General features: G+C 43.7%; 1 protein-coding gene across 4 annotated transcripts in view; it reads left to right on the top strand.

Moving 5' to 3' along the window:
- The window catches only part of DACH2 (dachshund family transcription factor 2), a 304,580-nt gene extending 297,406 nt beyond the window's left edge, over positions 1 to 7,174 (top strand). For 2 of the 4 annotated variants that reach the window (XM_040614672.1, XM_040614671.1), the window contains exon 12: positions 6,296 to 7,174. In XM_040614672.1, the coding sequence (XP_040470606.1) occupies positions 6,296 to 6,333 (38 nt within the window). In that variant the 3' untranslated portion in view covers positions 6,334 to 7,174. The other 2 variants (XM_040614670.1, XM_040614668.1) reach the window with 1 other exon arrangement.
- The last annotated feature ends 11,146 nt before the right edge of the window (positions 7,175 to 18,320 follow it).

Genomic DNA, 18,320 nt, shown 5'->3' with positions numbered 1-18,320 from the left:
AAGTTCTTTGCAGTCTTCTTCATTTGAGTCTCTGTCCCTAGTGCCTGCCCTGCTCTGGGTGTTCTGAATTATTAAAACTCTACTAGTTATCTTGTTGTGTGCAATATTGAAATGTTTCTAGAAAAACTCGTGTGAAGTTTGTGTACAATGACCAGACTGTCATATCCATGTGCACCCTGGCCATGCGCTGCTGGAAGCTGCTCGCGGAGTCACAGGGTGGTGGGGGCTGGACGGAGCCCACCGAGCCCAGCCCGCGGCTGCCCCCCGCCCTCCCCCAGCATGGCCGCACAGCACGGCCACCGGGCGGGTGGGGACGGCCCCAGCGGAGGAGAACAAAGCTCCTCCTCGTGTCCAGAAGGAACTTCCCGTGTGGCAGTTTGTGCCCGGTGCCCCTCGTCCTGTCGCTGGGCACCACTGACAGGAGCCTGGCCCCGTCCCCCTGGCACCCGCCCTGAAGGCCCCCGGTACCTGTTGGTCAGACCCCCCTCAGCCGCCTCCTCTCCCGGCTGGACAGGCCCAGCTCTCCCAGCCCTCCCTCACCGGGGGGATGCTCCAGCCCCTCATCATCTTCACAGCCCTGCGCTGGCCCCTCCCAGCAGCTCCCTGGCTCTCCTCAACTGGGGAGCCCAGCGCTGGGCCCAGCACCCCAGATGTGCCTCACCAGGGCAGAGCAGAGGGCAGGATCCCCTCCCCCTCCCTCGACCCGCTGGCCACGCTCCTCCCGATGCACCCAGGGTCCCACTGGCCCCTTGGCCGCCTGGTCACGCTGCCGGCCCATGGGCAACTTGCTGCCCACCAGAGCTCCCAGGCCCCTCTCCGCAGAGCTGCCCCCAGCAGGGCAGCCACAGCCCATACTGGTGCGTGGGGCTGCCCATCCCCCACCCCCCAGGGGCAGGACCCTACACTCACCTTTGTGGAACTTCATGAGGTTCCTCTGCCCAACCCTGCAGCCTGCCCAGGTCTCGCTGAATGGCATTAGCTGCTGACCCGGGGAAGGGCCCTCTTCAGTCACTAGCCAGGAGGCTGCTGTGCTGGCTGACTGCATGGCTCACCTGCTGGCCATGCAGATCCAGGGCTTTTAAACTAACGGGATCCCTGGTCTTGGTGTTTTTTCTACTTTTGGTACGCTGTTCTCCTGGCTCACTCACCCTGTGAGCACATACACATGGGAGGGAGGAAGCTCAGATGTTGTGATTTACTGGAAACAAAAGGTGGGTAAAGGTTTCACCAGGGGGCTGTTGGGTGTGAAGGTCCTTTCTATTCTTAACAAAGGGCTAAAACATTTATTCAATAATTCAGTGTCAGTAGGCTGGAATATTTCCTAAGCAGGAACCACTACGTTATCTCCCTGTCTGCTCAAACTGACAATAGCAATCCAGCATCTGCATAGTTTGTATTCAGTGAACATATTCTTGTCCTTGGCTATTGTTACTTATTAGAAATCCTATTTTCTGTACAAGTTCGCAGATCTATTAGCACAGATGTGGAAATATTTGACAGAGTCAACTCAGTAGTCCTAATCACAAAATAAATGGGGAAGAGACCCCAGAGGCACCTCGGCGAGTGTGCAGCATGGAAGGGTCTGGCCCAGAGACCGGGGAGGGGGGGGGGGCTGCCCCCCCGCAAGGGAATCCTGGTCAGCTCAGCCACCATCAGACATAGGAGGCTGCATCTCTGCCAGGGTAGAAAAGAGGCAATATGAAAGAGTGAGAGATTAAAAGCAAGCAAACCAAACCTGGTTCCTACTGCTGCTCTCAGAAGCAGCGTGCACAGTTCACATTCTGCCCTGCGTGCAGAGGAAAGCGTGCCCTGCTCACAGTGTGCTAGTGGTTTGGTTTCATGGCTCTGTTTGGAAAATACAGAGAAACGGAAGGGAAAAGTTTTACTGGACAGCTAATAAACAGGAAAAGCAATCAGTTTCACTGACTGTTGTCATCTGGCTGAGCAACTGGCCCAAACCCCAAGAACTTGCTGCAAGCCAGGTCCAGGTTTCCCGTGGTAGCAAAGGGCTCCTTTCCCGTGGTTTTCATGATTGCTGTGGTCCTTCCCCCTGGCAGGGTCGGTGTGCAGGCTCCTTCCAGACCAACTCCTGTTTGCTGCGAGGTTTAGGGAAAGAGAGGGGTTTTGAGGGCTGCCATTCACAGCAGAAACCAACTGCTCTCTGATTTGTCTTTTTATTTCTGCAAAATAAGAGAGTAATTCAAACTAATTAGCCCCAGCTTTGTAAGTCAGATTTATTGTTATGGCGTTGCATTTTCCATGTGTCACAGCATCCAAAGCTCACCCTGGCTCCGATCTAACTGAAGTGCCGACTCTGTTTACATAGCCTAGGAGGAGTGGAGAGATCAGCTTCTGTCCAGATACTTGCAATATCGTGTAAGACTGATTCAACCCTTCGAGCTGTGCAGAGCCCCTGAGAGCATGCAGCCTGGCACGTGGCTGCCCTCATCCCTCCTGCTGCTCTCCTGTCCGCAGAAACAGCCACATCTCAGCTCTGCCTAACCTTTATTTTAGCAGCTCTCCCAGCTCCTCCTTCATCTAAATTGGCAAAGGGGGATTGTCAGTTTATTTCATCTCTGCCGCTGGTATTCTCTGCAACATGTAGTGCTGGGGTTTATTTTTTAAATTGCCTGAATAATTTACTGTTACTGATACAAGTTTATCCTTGTTCTCTCATTATGTAGCAGATCCCAAATTTCCTTTCTCCAATGACTTTCTCCTCCAGTTTGGTGTGCTGAGGTTACCTGAACAATGCTGGGCTGTAGTGGTGGGGGTTCATCGCCGCTGGCCCCCTGCAGTGCCTTGCTCCCCGTCCTGGGCTGGGCTTGTGCACCAGCCTTACTGGGCAGCATGCGTTTATGCAAGTCGTGAGGGTCCACGTGGAAATTTTGTTTTAAAGTAGTTTGATGGAAATACAGCTGAATTACTGACTAGAAACGAATGTATTACAAAGCAAGCCGCACAAGGATTCAGAAACTGCAGAGATGCTGAATAGGCTGGGAGTGGGGGGAAGTGAATAAATATGCAGATAGTAATTATTGCTTTTGGATTTGTGCTTTATACACACATTAGAACCTTGAAAGAAAAAGACAAACGATGATATTGTTGCTAAAAGAGAGTGCAAGAGATGAATGTACACCCTGGACTAACAACTCAGGGAAGACAACACCATCCTGAGGGAAAATTACAATTATTAACATACGCTCTGGCTTCCTGAGAAATTGAGAGATCTCTGCTTGTCTTATACATTGTGAAGGGGAAAAAAAATCCTTTCTAAATGTCTTGCTTATTAAGCCAGTCATGCATTTCACTGTAGGTTGTAAAGCAGTATAACATGCACAGGGGGCTCATAAGCATATTTTAGTGTTAGGGAATATCATTTATACAGTTTTTATATTGTCAATATTACCCCTAGAGAATGAGATTAGGCTTTAAAGTACTGTAAATCTACGCTTTTGCTCACCTTTGTATAATTTCATTTTTTAATAGAATGAAGCCCACATAAATGAATATTTGATTAAGGGATAAACCTAATAAAAGAATACATTTATTGCACACAGATTTATTCAAATCTTTGCTATATAATACAGTAAAATGCTATAAAATGGTATGTAGCTTGCAGTCAGCTACACTGAGGAGATTGTGAATATGCTTCAAAAAAAGATGAATTTGACAACATTGCATTGCCTTTTGTTTACAAGTGGTAGCACAGATGCTCCTAACACGTTAATTCCTCATAGGTGGTAGCTGTATGACATTGTTAATGTCATGGAGTTAAGTTTGTTGCACAGCAACAAAAAAGTATTTTGATTTCTGGAGAATAATTGAGAGCTTTATAAAAAAGGAAGTATTTAACTATGCACTTTCTGTTTACTGATCAATAATATCTCCTGGGTAGCTGCACCGTGCTTGAGCTTTGGCATTTACTTTCTCTCTTACAGGTGTTCCCGATACCTCCATTGAACTTCCCTTGAGAAATACAGGGAATAGGAAGGAAAAATTGAAACCTGTTCCGAAGTTTAAGTAGTCAGTCACTCCATCAGCCCGCAGTACCCTCAATGACACCTCTTCCCTTATTTTGAAAAATAAGTTTTGAAATGCAATAAAAATATGAAGAATTTGAAGAAAAAAAAAAAAAGTGTTACTGATCTGTACTGATCCCATTTTTGATAAATAACTCTTCCCTTGAATGCACGTCTCCGGATTCCTCCCCTTCTCTTTGCAGACAGTCCGTGTCACCAAACGCAGCACCATACGTGTGCACCTACGTGCTTTATATCTTACTTTACAAGCATCAAACGTATCAGAAGATGCAGCTGATGCCCAGTGGCTATGTAAATAGCGAGTAACTTACCCAATTTCTGCTGACTTGCTTAGTATTGCACGGACTAATTCAGCGAGGACCACCTGGACGGCCCGGGCTGTGTAGTTGGTTAGGCCAGGAGATGCCGCGGTGGGTCGGGCTGCGGGGCCCGGGCCCCCACGGAGGGTCGGCGTGCGGGCGTGGGGTGCCGGGCAGGCAGGGCTTGGGCTGCTCCTGTGCAGGAGGCAGAGCTGGTGCGTTGCCGGCTGGCGAGAACGCGCTGTGGCAGGATTCGGCCGTTTGGGCTGGCAGTGGAGGCTGTGCATGTTCGAAGGTGGTCGTGCCAACCTGCGAGGCTGTCAGTGGCGCCCTTAGAAGGACAGCTTTCGTGTAAGCTGGATCGCGTGCAGCCTGCCGTGGGAAGGAGTCATGTGCAACTTCCTAATAATCGGGAGAAAAGGGAAAAGTACCCGACAAACAAACCCCACAGTGTTCAGTATTTGCATTTCTGCTTACCTCCTCCCCGGGCTTTATTATTTGCCCCACTAAATTTAAGACAATTTTAATCAGCCAAAGGGCTGAAACTAATTTAGCCACTTCTTTGGAGGTTCCCATGCTCCCAAGCGTTCCTCCAGAGTTGTTATGTCCCTGGCTCTTCCGATCTGTATTCTTGTTTACATCCAAAATACATATTAAATCATCTCTGTTTGGAGAGTCTGAGCCTCCTTAAAACCATGAAACATTCAATTACTAATTAGCTGTTTCCTGTTCCTAATGAAGTGAACATGTCGGATTTGGATTAAAATTCAGCTACTGCTCTCCTCTGTTTATGGTTCCAGATGTTTTTGTTTTATCTAGGAGGTTACTTTGACAGCTACTGCTAAATGATAAATCACTCATATTATAGCTGAAATGCATTTTGAAATTGAAATGTGGCAAACTTTGAGATTGCTCCAAGGATTAGTGTCAGTTAGCAGGTCAATACTTGTTCTTCCCTTATGAGTGTTCAGTATTGGCATATGTAAAACAGTAATGGGATAGATGTCAACATTATACAAAATGCTTCTCAATATTATGATTTTGCTATCATCTTCAAGATCAGTACTTGCGGGTTTTGCTGGGTGGATTCATGATTCATTGTATAATGAACAAGAATATGGATTCTTGTTAGCTTTAGTTTCCGTGGGCATTTTAATATTTATTTTTCTCTGGGCTTCAAGTTGCTTAATGTGAAAAATCACAGTTGATAGGTACTATAACTAGGAATATTGTTATGAAGGAAATAAGTGGCTTTCTGCTTGTTTCCCTAAATAAAGAAAAATAATTTGAAAAGAAATGTGGCAGTTTCTGAATGAAAGAACAGTTTTCCAAGAACAGATATTGATTTATTCTATTACATTTTATAATGCAATGCAATTTTGTTTTAACACACTGTTCCCTAGAAGGTTTTTGTGCATGTAATGATGTTACGTTGTAAAGCTGATGCCGTGTTATTTGGTCTGTCTTACGGAGGCAAGCAGTGCAACACAGGCTGCCTTCTGAAAAACAAGACGGAAAATGAGTGCTCAATTAAAAAGCAAATGCCATAAAGGCAGAACATCCGAATCAAAGTATTTATAGCCTGTACTTGGCAGATGCTGGCTGGCAAGTGCCAGCACAAACGGGGCTGGTGTGGTTTTAGTCCCACTGGGCGCGCACACCTGCACCCTGGGCTAGGAGGTGCTCAGTGCGCCGGGAGCGGGTCACTGCGCTGCGGCACAGGCACCTCGGGGGCTCCACGGGGCGCTGGCAGCTGGTGCCCCTTCCTCCTGGGTAAAACGTGCTCACCTGACGGATGGCTAGGTTGTGTCACGTACAGATCCCATAATTTGTCTTGAGGGAAAAAAAAAAAAAAGTCCACTAACAAATAGGGAAACCCACCTAAGTTTCAGTTAACTATAATATGTGTAATTGACCTCTTTTTTCTTCTTTTTTTTCCCCCTCCCCCTCCAGAAAACAGAACATACATCAAACCTACTATTATGTACTGAAGGAAACACCTATTGTTGAAAAATGTGTAATGACCACTATTTGAAGACTATATAGTTCATGAAAAACGTCCCTTCCAACCTTTGATGCCTTCAGTACTGTGTGAAGAACAGGATTTGTAGCATGAAACTTGAAGGACAATTTCAAGCAATTTACTGTTGCTGCATCGAAAACTGCCGTATTAAGAAATATTGAGACTTTTTACAAGCTTACCATACCAAACCAAGCCTGCTGCAACAGATCATTTTTAGGTCCCCGGAGATAGAAAGGAGTTTTAGTATTTTTAAGCACATACAGGAATTATTCCCCCTTCCCCCCAAAAAAAGAACTTTTTTTTTTTTTTTTTTTTCTAAGGAGGTAGCTATTACTGTATAGCAATGGCACAATGATTTTAAGCCACAAAGGTCCTCACTGGCTGTACATCAAACAAGTCCAGTTTGTCACTGAAACTGTTCAACATGGAGCTGTTTCGATTGTGTTTATAAATTAAGCTTTGTTTACTGAAGCAGATACTCGATATATATTACGTTTTAAAAAGAAATGTGTGTACATTTTTTAAAAGAATGATGTAAAAATTGTCCTTTCATTAGATGACCAATTCAAAAGTGTGAGCTAAACCCTAATAGCTGACGTAATATGAGGATTATAATTGATGCTTTTTTTTATGCTCAGTTCAGCTTGGCTTTTGGTCTTTTAAGATGAAAAAATGAATATGCAGTAGAGTGTTAGATAATGGAAACTTTTAAGTATGGTTTCTCTGTTGTACCATATTAAGTTAAAGTACACATTCTTTGTTAAAAATGTTCTTGCTAAAAATACAGTATTAAAATTTTTTTTGTTTGACTTTGGAAATCTTTTAAGGTTTGTTCTTTTTTGACTGTGAATTCCCATAGTTACTGTACTAATGCAAAACAATATTTTGCACTATTAAAAATACTTGAAGAAATTACTTAATAAAGAGGGTGGGTTGGTATTAAACATTTTCCTAATTATTGTATGTTCCAAATCCTGAACTTTGCAACTGAAACATTCCTTTCACAAAGTATGTGACTGAAGGCTGGTTTGAGTCAAGTGGAATTAAGTAATGACCTGTTCACTTTCATTCATGGGTCAAAGGCACAATGCTTATTTACGTATAAACTCATGTTTATATATGCGTACTTATGTTTATGCACATGTACCCTGGCTTAAATTGCTGTCTCTTAAAAAAGCCCTTTAAATAGATCTATGGGGAACATATTTCCTATGATTATGTATACTGCTATCTACATCTATGCATACAGCATTCAAAATTTATTTTTGTCACTAGATTTTATTTTTTTTTCTGGTTAACAGATTCCTGCAAACTTTCAGAGTGTAGCTTCACATTATGCTATGTAATAGAGCAGAGTAGAATCATCAGATTTCTTTATTCCTAAAAGAGATCTTTGAGTTTAAGCAGGTATTGGTTCAAGAAAACATATTGGTTTCTGTCTTCCAGGTGTTCAAACTAATTATCAGAATAGTCTTGCATTGTGCAAACATGGCTTATTCCATATTGTTTTTATAGCAGGCTTTCTAATAACTGCATTAATCATGCTGCCATTGATCAAATAATCAAAATTTGAATGACACAAGGAAACAGGAGTGTTAGGAATTGTGAGTCCTCCCACACTCCTAGTAAAAGCTCTGTTGTGAGTAAAACACTGCAGCACCTGAATTCTACCTTTGACTACTTACTAATTTTAGTTACTGTTCCATCAGGATTCTCTGAAAGGAAGGTTGGACCTTATGTCTGAATCTTAATTTGTAAAAAGGACTTGAAATGGTCCTGAGATACTGCAGCGTTTCTGACTGACCAGGCTCTGTGTCGCTCCTGTGAACCGCAGATTTTGAAGAGCTCTTTCCTTTGCTGGGTTTCCCAGTACTGTGCATTTTAGAAAGACTTAGAGTAACTACAGTAGCTAAATATCTCAGTGTTTGAAATGGTAGCATGTTTGCATTTTTTCTTTAGTTTCCCTAAAGGCTGTTTTAGTTTGGGTTTGTTTGTTTTTTTTTCCCCTTCAATGGCTGATCTACATTTCTTAAGACCGCATTGATACTGGGTTGATGAGCACATCATTGATTTCTAATTTGCCCTTCCCAGAATAGTTTTAAATGTCAAAGTACTGGCAAATGAGATTTAGGGAACTGACGAACTTCAGAGGCTGAAGCTGTTGTTAAGTCCTTGCTAGGGAGCTCCTGATAAATATTGACAAACCAAGACACTGAGGTTTTTGTGTGTCAGCTCAACCTAACGAGCACGCTCGTAACTAACACTTGCTGTTGAGACATATTAAAGCCAGAACAAGCAACAGGTTTGCCCAGTTGTATGCGAATAGTTCATCTAAAGGTGCAGGTTTCAATTTTAATTTTTATTTATTTTAATTATTTCATTTTACTGCCTATCATCGTCTCAGTACTGTTCCAGATGACGCGCTCCTGCGCAGGGGCCTGGCTGTGTCCACCGACCAAACGCCTGCACGCGGCAGCTCCCACGGAGGCAGCGTGGCGGTGGGAGGGTGGGTGCGCACTGAGGGGCAGCCGCAGCGCTGCGGCACCGGCGCTGACCCTGCCTGTCACTTATTTTCTCTCTGTGCAGTGCAAAAAGCCTCAGCGTAGACTTTGTCTAGTTCCAGGCACTGCGACTGCGCATGAAAAGCAGGACAATGAGGAAATGGCTTTCATGTTCTATTTTCTAGGTCTCTGCAAAGCTTGTCATTCAAAGGCGAAGGAGATGGGATTGTTTACTGAAAGGCAAGACTAAGGGAAGAATTACTTTCTTATGAAAAAGCAAGCTATAAGGAGCAGGAAAGTAGCCACCTGTGGCCTCTGTGGGTCACAGCTCGGTGTGCAGGCTCTGGGACAGCCACACAGCCTGCGTCCTCCTGCCGGCCCCGGGGAAGCGTGGCCAGGGCTGCCCCTCATTTCTCATGGACACAATTTCACCTTTGGCGATGGTTCTTGCCTACCTTGTTCATCTGCTCTTCTCAACAGTGGAACCACCTGGGTAGGGAAGTGCTGGAGAAACCAGACCCTCTGGGCCGGGGTGGGCTGCAGCGCTGGGAGCCCACGGGGCCAGTGCCGCCTCGAGGCTTTGGCTCTTGGGGTGGTTTATTTGGGTTTTTTTCAAATGAAAATGCCTGAGAGGAGCAGAACTTTGGCTGTGCCCGAGTCCTCAGCACCTCCTAGAAGTGTCGGGGCCCAGCGGGCATGAAGCTCCACTCCGAGGCAGCATGTGTGTGGGGGCAGCCTGGCTGGGCCTTGCAGGAGCGAGGGGCACAGCCGGGGCTGGGGTGCAGCACCCACAGCCCTTCCACGTCAGCCGTTCTGATGGCTCCGCTCTCCTACGGGCTTCTCCTGGCCGTACATTGCCTTGCAGCGGTGTCACGCCCATAGAGTTGCTGTGAGCGGGACACAAGGGGATCTTGGCTAAATGCAGGCAAGTCAATGGCGATGTACTTCAGCAGTTCTGTGAATCCTGAGTAATGCAGCCGGCTATCATTGTAAACGCTAACAGAATCGATAGTGACCGATCTCAATTTAGAATCTGGATCTATAGTAATACGCAGGGAGAACACTCTCCTTTAGAAATGCATGGCTGTGCATTAAAAGCTGAATGCTGGTTTAAGTAATCGCTATGTACAAGTAAGTGGCCCATTAATTATTTATTTGCAGGCTATTTTTGGTAACGTGACAAAACATGGGCTAGCCTAAATTGTTACGCATTTCCTTCGTGGCCTCAGCTGATCCCCACACCATGTGTGCCCACGTGCACAGGCTGAGCCCTGACCAGGACGTGGGGCCGCGCTGCGGTACCTCTGGCAGCGATGCTGGCGTCCTGCTTCCCCCCCGCTGCGTCGGCTGCCGTGACTTGCCTGGGTGAGGAGAGATGGAGCAGGAAAGGAATTCACAGCAGTGTGGTTTTTAAAGCCAGGTCACGTGCTATCATCATTTGTTATCCTTGCAACAAATGTTTAGGCATGTTTTAGGCATTTAGGCATTGTAAAATCACTATTAATATAACATTTTCACTTGAGTTCTGTCTGCAAATAAGGGCATCTTTGATGAAGCTGGGCTGGAAGGGGAGAAAAATAGTTTTATACTGATGAATTTATAGATGAATTATGAATTACTGCAGTTTTATATTTGTACATCAAAGAAATCAATGGAAATGAGCCACTTCACTGAGCACAGCACCCTGCTGCAGCTTGCTCCCTTGCCATTAGGCTTCGTCCATTTCTGCTCCTGCTGGCCAGCTAATGCTGGCTACTTCATCGAGCATCCTTCGCATGAACATTGGACTGTGGTAATCTTAAGGTAAGGGAGAAAATTCTTTTTGGAGCTCATGTTTTTTAAAATAAAGAACTCCCTTTATTTTGAGTTCCAGTTAGACATACAGTGTGATTTTTACTGTATCTTCATTATGTGATTCTGTTGACATAATCCGAAATTACGAAAGTAAATACAGCACCATATATTAAAATGCTCTTATGACAACTAATACATAACGGATTGGATCTTTTGTAATATTTAAGATTTTTAAAAAGACAGTTGGCGTTCCATGTTTGAAAATACGTGCAATGCTTTTTCACATATGACATTGAAGGCTGTGTTCACCAAGTAGTAGATGGCTTTCACCATCTATCAGTTCTTCGCTTTGGCTGCTTACAAAGGGGGTTAGTTGGGAGAAAAGGAGTTGGTTTTGCTGTCCCTACAGTGTAACTCCTCACCTTCCTGCTCTCTCAAAGCTCCGAGGGCTGCCCTAGCTTCCCAGTATGTATTCAGTGGCTGGTGTGTCTGCCCTAGTAACTGCAGCTCTTGCCTGTAAGAGCAGTCCAGCTCTGTGCCGGCAGTGCTGGGGCAGCCTCTGGGTTTAAGGTTTATCGGTATTAGCTTTAAAAAACACCACTATCTCAGATGGGTTAGGCCATATATACACGCCTGCTGCTCCTGGTAACAGAGCAAGTGCCTGGTATTATGAGGGGTGGTGGAGACGAAGCAGCTGGAGAAGTGGCAGGTTCACACGGAACTGTACAAAATCGGCCCAGCTCTTTTAGTCATTGTGTGCTTCGGTCAGCGAGCAGTGAGACAAATGTATTTATTTTTCACGAGATGGTCCGAAACAAGGCCATGGATAGAAACTTGGTCATTCTGAATTGTTGGGTGAGGACATGGTCTTGCCATAAAAAAAGGTGCTTCACAGGCCCTTCATAGCAAACGCTGAGAGACAATGCACCTTACATTGAGGGGTCTGAGTGCTCTGGAAGTACACAGCCTCACGTCACCGCTGTGCATTGAGCAGCTGAGTGTGGCAGTGTCACATGCCGCAGGGTGCAGGCGCCTTTCGGGCTCTGCCAGCAGCTGTCATGCCGCAGAGGCCGAGAAGTGGTGGGGCCACGGTCCCCTGGCCCCCACCTTTGCAGGCTGACTACAGGCACGGTGTGCCTGCGCCCGTCTCATTTTAGGCTCTGGGCTTTGCCTGAAACTTTAATCTTATTACCAAAAGGCCACATGCCTAAAATGAATCATCCTCCCCTTCCACCAAAGTGGTCAAATAGAAAGGAAAAACCACGAGCATTAAATGAAACAAGATGAATTATCTAAAAAGAGAAGAATGAATAAACAGGAATGAAAAATAAACTTTAATTCACTCCAGTGCCAGTAGGATTTGGCATTTAACTTCAATCATATGTTTCATTCTGTATCAGGAAGAAATACCTGTTTCGCGTTTCCCCTGATGATTCCTGCCATTAGCTGAAAGTCTGTTTATTCCCAGAGCTGTGCTGCCATCAGTTGATGATGCTGGGGCACTTACAGAGATGTTTGGCAAGAAAAACACTTTATCATTCGTAACATTATTACAAAACATTTTTCTTTGTAGGCCAGTCCGAAGCAATTCCATATAAATTGTTGTATTCTCTTCCTTGGTGTCAATTGGGTGGCAAGGTAGGGGAGAGGGGAACCACATCCCGGAAAGTAAGAAAACAGACAAAAAAAAGCTAGTAACTTAAATAACAAGGAATAAACTCCCTATTGGACTTTTTTTTAATAGTTCTATAAAACTGGTGAAGACAGGAATGGTACTCAGAGATTTTTTGGTGTCAGATCAGTGCTTTGCATTTTATGCGATCATTTACACCTGTGCAAAGTAAGTATTTGATAGCATTTGACAGCTGATTTATTAGCATTTGACACCTATATTACAATGTTGAAATGACTCTACAATGTGCAAAGCTGTGGAAAAACCACTGATTCCTTTCATGGCTTTTCCCTGGTAGTTTAATACTGAGATTCGATTCCAAAGGAAAAAAATATTTCCTCACACCCCGACTGTAATTCTTTATTTCTTCTAATATGTATTAAGTTCAGCACATACTAATTTGGAAAAAAAAAAAAAAAAAAAAAGAAAAGAGAAGCGGTTGTGTTTAATTCACAGACCTGATTCACAGATGCTGACTCTGAAGCCAAATCAAAACCAGGTGATGCTCGTAATACTGCAAGGAGGCACCGAAGAATGAGCGGTCTGCTGTTGTGATGAGAAACACTGCGGGACTTAGGCTCTTTATTTATAACAGACCTAGTAAGTAAATTGCCTATTTTTGATAGTTAATAGTTTTTCAAATAAACAGAAATGTTCATCAAATGAAAGTTCTATTTTCACCAAAATTATGTTTGGCTTCTTCAAAGCAAACCCTTAAGAAACCCCAAAGCCACAGTTTTTCTTTTTCAGTGTTTTGAAGACGGGCAGTAACAGGCTTTTTTCAGAATCTATATAAGAAAGAAGGGGTTGATGGGTTTAATACTTTCTGGAATGTGGTGGAATTCTTGGTTTTAAAATTATTAAAATAGTTGCACCCTGTTGGAAAAAAATACAGATCAATATCACGTATGTGCATAAAAAGTTACTGGAGCTCTGAATTTACCAAAATAATAAAAGCCCCTTCCCCACCCCAGGAAATCAAGCCCAGTAAGCAGGATCGTGAGCAGGGTGGAAGGATGGCCTGACTCGTGCCATCCCATTTATCAAGTGTGCAATTATTTGAAATGCAATTGCCGATGTTCCATGTTGACAGGATGTGATATCTTAATGAAAATAACAACAGTGTTTGCTCATCTGGTACCAGCCCAATTTCAAACAGAAAAGCCTCTCAGATTTCACACATCACAGTAGCTTTTCCAGCTAAAATAATGTGGTAGCTAGCGTAGCATGAATAAGTTAAGTATCTGTGAAGTTCATGGGCTGGTGAAGAGGGGGGACCAATTTGCCAAGCTCTGAATTGCTGACAGACTGAATGACCCATGTCTAGTCTTGTCACGTTACTTTACATTACACATTGTAATACAATCCAGTGGAACATAACCTGGAAAAAAAATTACTTCAGCACTAGATTGCAAGATTTTCAAGGTTACAAGTGTGTGATTGTCACGGGGCCCACATTTTCTAGATCAATTATAGTGGCCTTTCGCTGGCACCTATTGATAAGGCGAAGAAAGCAGCCGTTAGCTTTACCATCACTCAGAATTAACCTCTCCCATATTTACCAGTGTGTGTCTTCTGGTCTACGCGGCTCACAAAGAAATAAAGCTCCTAGTGCTAAGTGCCGCTGCCCTTTCCATGGCCACAGCGCCCACTTTGCTCTCCGTGCCTCGCTCGGAGCAGCGTAACTAGCCAGCTTTCATGAAGGGGAAGAGACAGTCCTAAATGTCAGTCAAAGGATAACGAAATTATTATTTTGCAGCAAGAAAAAAAAGCAAGTAATTTTACTTCCTTGGCATGACAGGTATATCCGAGGGGGAGAGAAGGAGACAAACCCAAGCTTTATTTTATGTATCCTGTACCCAATAAGGGTGGCAAGGGGAAATTATTAAAGGTACAGCTTGTTCAGTTTCAGGGATGGATTGATTTCCAAAGATTGTGGTTCCAGTGTAGTGCACCCCAATACATAAGGTATTATGTATTTTATAGTTGTGATTTAGAAACAGAGAACTGACCAGGAGTTACTACTGATAGCATCTCTCTGCTTAGGCATTTTGAAAATCAGAAATTGAAAGATAATGAAGATAACATCAGCTGCTGCAAATGGGCTCTGATTACTTTTGACTTAAGTTTTATTAGGAATTTGAACGTGACATCCCTTTCTAATGAACACATCCACAGCCCATTAACGTCGGCGAGAGTTACGCTTATATGGCAGAGAGAGCAGATCTTTTAGTTGTATATGTCCAAGTCTGACACAGCTGCGAGCTCTGCGGCTTACTCAATGACAAGTTAATGAGGATTTACTTTGTGCTCTATGTTTCTATGAAAGTAATTCTTTAAAGAGCATAATGGATTAATATTTACTTGACAGCCTTTGCATCGTTTAGTCTCTGGTTTCTATCTTACAGTCTTGTAAGACAGAAAGATAGAAATAAATATTTGCTCACTCCTTACGCATCCAGTTTATTCTAGCTAGAACTGTAGCCAGCTCTATTCATTGTGTTGCCTTCCAGCTAGATGCTATAAGGAAAGGAAATTAATTGTTGTTAAACTTAGGTATGTGATAAAAAGAAAACCAAAACAATTAGTGGGGACTCCTGTCTTCATCTTATTACAAGTGTCCCCTCCTGCCCCATCTCCTCTGCTGTGTGTGGGGGGTGTATGTGTATATGTGCGTGTAAAAATAAGATTACCTAAAGCTCATTACTGTCCACTGACAGGGTCCCGCTGTAAAAACTTTTGATGAATAGTCAGCATCTAATTCCTGAGTAATAAAAAAACCCTAAGTTGCTTGCAATCATTATTCCAAATGGAAAAATTAATTGTAAATAACTGGAAGTCAATTAAGGCTGGGTTCTGCCGGGTAATGCAAATCTTTTATAGTTTTGTTTCAGTTAACTGCCTCATTAATGATTTATAGATGTGTATACAGCTGTGGGAACCATAGCATTATCTAATGCACTCAGAGAATAATTACATATGAAAAGAACTACGCAGCTCAAGGGAAAAACTCAGAAATTACTTAGTTCCTTAACTTCAACCATATTAAGATGCAAAGTGTTTAGAAACCGACTGTGATGTTTTATCATATTCTTGAGGTTTTCTATTCTTTTTAAAAAAGGAAAAATAATTCTTTCTTAAAAAAAAATTTGTATACTTCAGTATTGCACGGTACACAAGAATCAAGATGTCTCAAACTGAGAGTGTAAGCCATTTATTTATTATTTAAAAGCCTAAGTTATAAACCAGTCCCATTCCCTTTGTACAGGGACACTTTTATAGTTAAAAAAATCATGGGCATATGCATATACCTCCCTGATTTACACAGAGCTAGAAGTAATTCTGGAAAGATTTCAGGAGTCATTGTCCTGGGTATACAAATGTATTGGGTTTTGTTTGGCGACACCATTGTTTGAAGGTTGAGGGTTTTGTAAAATGTTCTTTTCACTCATTAAACTTACTTCACTTCTAACAGGGCAGGAAACCTACAGTCTGCAAAATTTGCCGCTTATTTCTTATAAATTCTAGTGAAGTTATAAACTGTTGGACATTTGGAAGCACCATAGAAGACCCTTTGCTTTTAAGCCTGCTTTCTTACAGCTGAGCAGGTCAGGGTCTTTCTCACCAAAATCAGGCATTTGACACCCAGAACTTTCCCTGAAATTTTGGCTACAGTGGGCTCTTTAACACTGCAGCTTCTCAGGCCAGGGCTTCTGGCATTGCTGTGAGCAAATTCTCAGTGGCATGGCTGTGGGAACAGGTCAGAAGAGGAGAGCGATCACACCCTTTGGGCTCTGCTTCCCAAAATCATCTTCCATCTTCAGGCCTGAATGAAATCACCATCCCATGCTTTTGTCCGTGAAGTGACTCCAGGCCAACAAGGGTCGTCGTGGCCCACTGCTGTTGGCTTGTTCTGCTTCAGGCTCCCACTTGGTTCAGTACCTGGTTGCTTTTGTGTTGAGTCTCCCAGCCCCACACCTGGGCCGCCTCCCACCTCGTCCCTCACTGAGCCTGACTTCGTGGGTATTTCTCCCAGTGGTGCTGGCAATCGAGTTGCCTCGTACCTTGCTACCACTCCTCTCCCACCTGCAGCCCAGCCAAAGACGAGTGGGTTAGAGCATCCCCACGGTCCGTCCGTCCGTCGTCCGTCCCCCCCCCCCTCCGCCCTTCTGACACAGCACAGCTCCCAGAATTTTGTTCTTCTTCTTGCTCCTCTTTTACCACAATCTTCAGGAGTGCTCCCAGCGCCTTCCTTAACCCAGTGCTCTTGATTTCTTTGCTGAATCAGACGTGATGTGACCTGTCAGTGCTCCCTCTGACACAGTGTATGATTTATGGCAGGTACACCTTTTGCCTTAGATTTAGTCATATGAGAATCCTGGATCAGTTGGCTTATGTCTGATCGAAGAGTGATACCGCAGCCAGGCAAGGGGGAAAAAAAAAAAAAAAAAAAAAAAAAAAAAGCAAAAGCTGTCTGGGGTGATCAGACACATAGGTAGCTCCTTTGGCTTAAGGCAACCTCATGGACATCCCTGTGGATTTCTAGGCACAGAAATATAGAGCCTGGATGCGTATGTGATCCTAATTCTGCCTTAGCATATTCCTGGGGAAGAGCACGGGCTTGACACCGCTTGGTTTGGCACAGCGTGGCCATTGTTATCTCCTGCTACCTCTATTTGCCTACAGTATTTCAGTAGAACTACCTCTTTCCATCAAGTCTTCCTCAACAGTAGCCAGTAATCTTTATGGCCATTTCTTAATTGCTTCTGGAAAAAGCTTGAAGGGGGAAAAAAATGAGGTAACGGATTTGGCAAACCGTCTTCTAATTAGCAAAATTGTTTAGTAATTGCTCTTGTTTAACTATAGTTTATCACACATTGCACTGCGAATTGAAAAAGAGTTGAAGACATTCTTAATTCTGGTTTTAATATACTTTATAATCAAAAGGGTAAAATAAAGGCAGATCACTATGATTTAATGTATGGTGGAAGGCACGCAGAAAAGCTTTCCAGTCCGTATCTGCCAGCTATTAACCGTGCCTCTGTCAGAGCTAAGTGTTTCATAAAGATGCTCACTCGGAGATAAGAAGAAGAATGCAGATCAAATTTGCATCTCGGATCTTCTGCACCTTAAAGAAAAACAGGGACACTGAACTGTGAACTGCAAGCAATGTTTTATTGTGAATTCCTTTACCATCTGAAATTTAACTTAGAGATTTGATTGCTACATACAGTAAATCTGCCATTCAGCACATTCAGCACGCTGTCCCATGCTCAGATTTTGTAGATCAGCTCTAAGGATAAGCTAGAAGCCCCATCGTTGTGACACAGGGACATGAGAGGCACAGAAGAGACACATGAGGCCTCACAGGACTCCCCATCCCACCAGTGGGCCAGTGGAAGGCCCACAGTTCGTGAGATGACAAACTTGTTCCCTTTGCAGGCACAGCTCGCTTTCCCACGTGCTTTTTCCCTAATCTGATAAATTCTTATAACTGAAAAATCACAGCCAAATAAGCATTTATTTTGTTTCCACACTGCAGTCTTCATTTGAAAGATTTGTAAATCAGACATGAAAGTCACTCACTCCAGGCTGAAATCTGATGTTACAAAGATTCAAGCTGGGAAAAAAAAAAACCAAAATAAATTCTGATCTATTATATTTACTAACATTCCAATTACGCTTTTCCATTTGATACAATTCTGGGGGAAGGCAGGGGGAAATGACACGTATTTATCAATGTGGTGTTAGGCTCTATTCTGTCTATATGCCTTTGGCAGTAACTTCAGAAGACAAATGCCAGACATAACCCACTAATAACTCAAGAGCTATTATTCTGCGTTGCAGACACCCTGAAGGAGAGCAGCCTCAGCGATTATTTCTCCTCCTGGATCAGATATTTGAAGTGTTCCAGTCGGATCAGTGTTTGCACAAAAATGCTCCCCCTTAATTCTTATGACTTCTGCCGGCCATACCGTCTTTCCCGTG

The sequence above is a fragment of the Falco naumanni genome, chromosome 14 (assembly GCF_017639655.2).
Source record: "Falco naumanni isolate bFalNau1 chromosome 14, bFalNau1.pat, whole genome shotgun sequence".
NCBI classification, from domain to species: domain Eukaryota; kingdom Metazoa; phylum Chordata; class Aves; order Falconiformes; family Falconidae; genus Falco; species Falco naumanni.
This window is presented reverse-complemented; position numbering and strand designations above follow the sequence as displayed.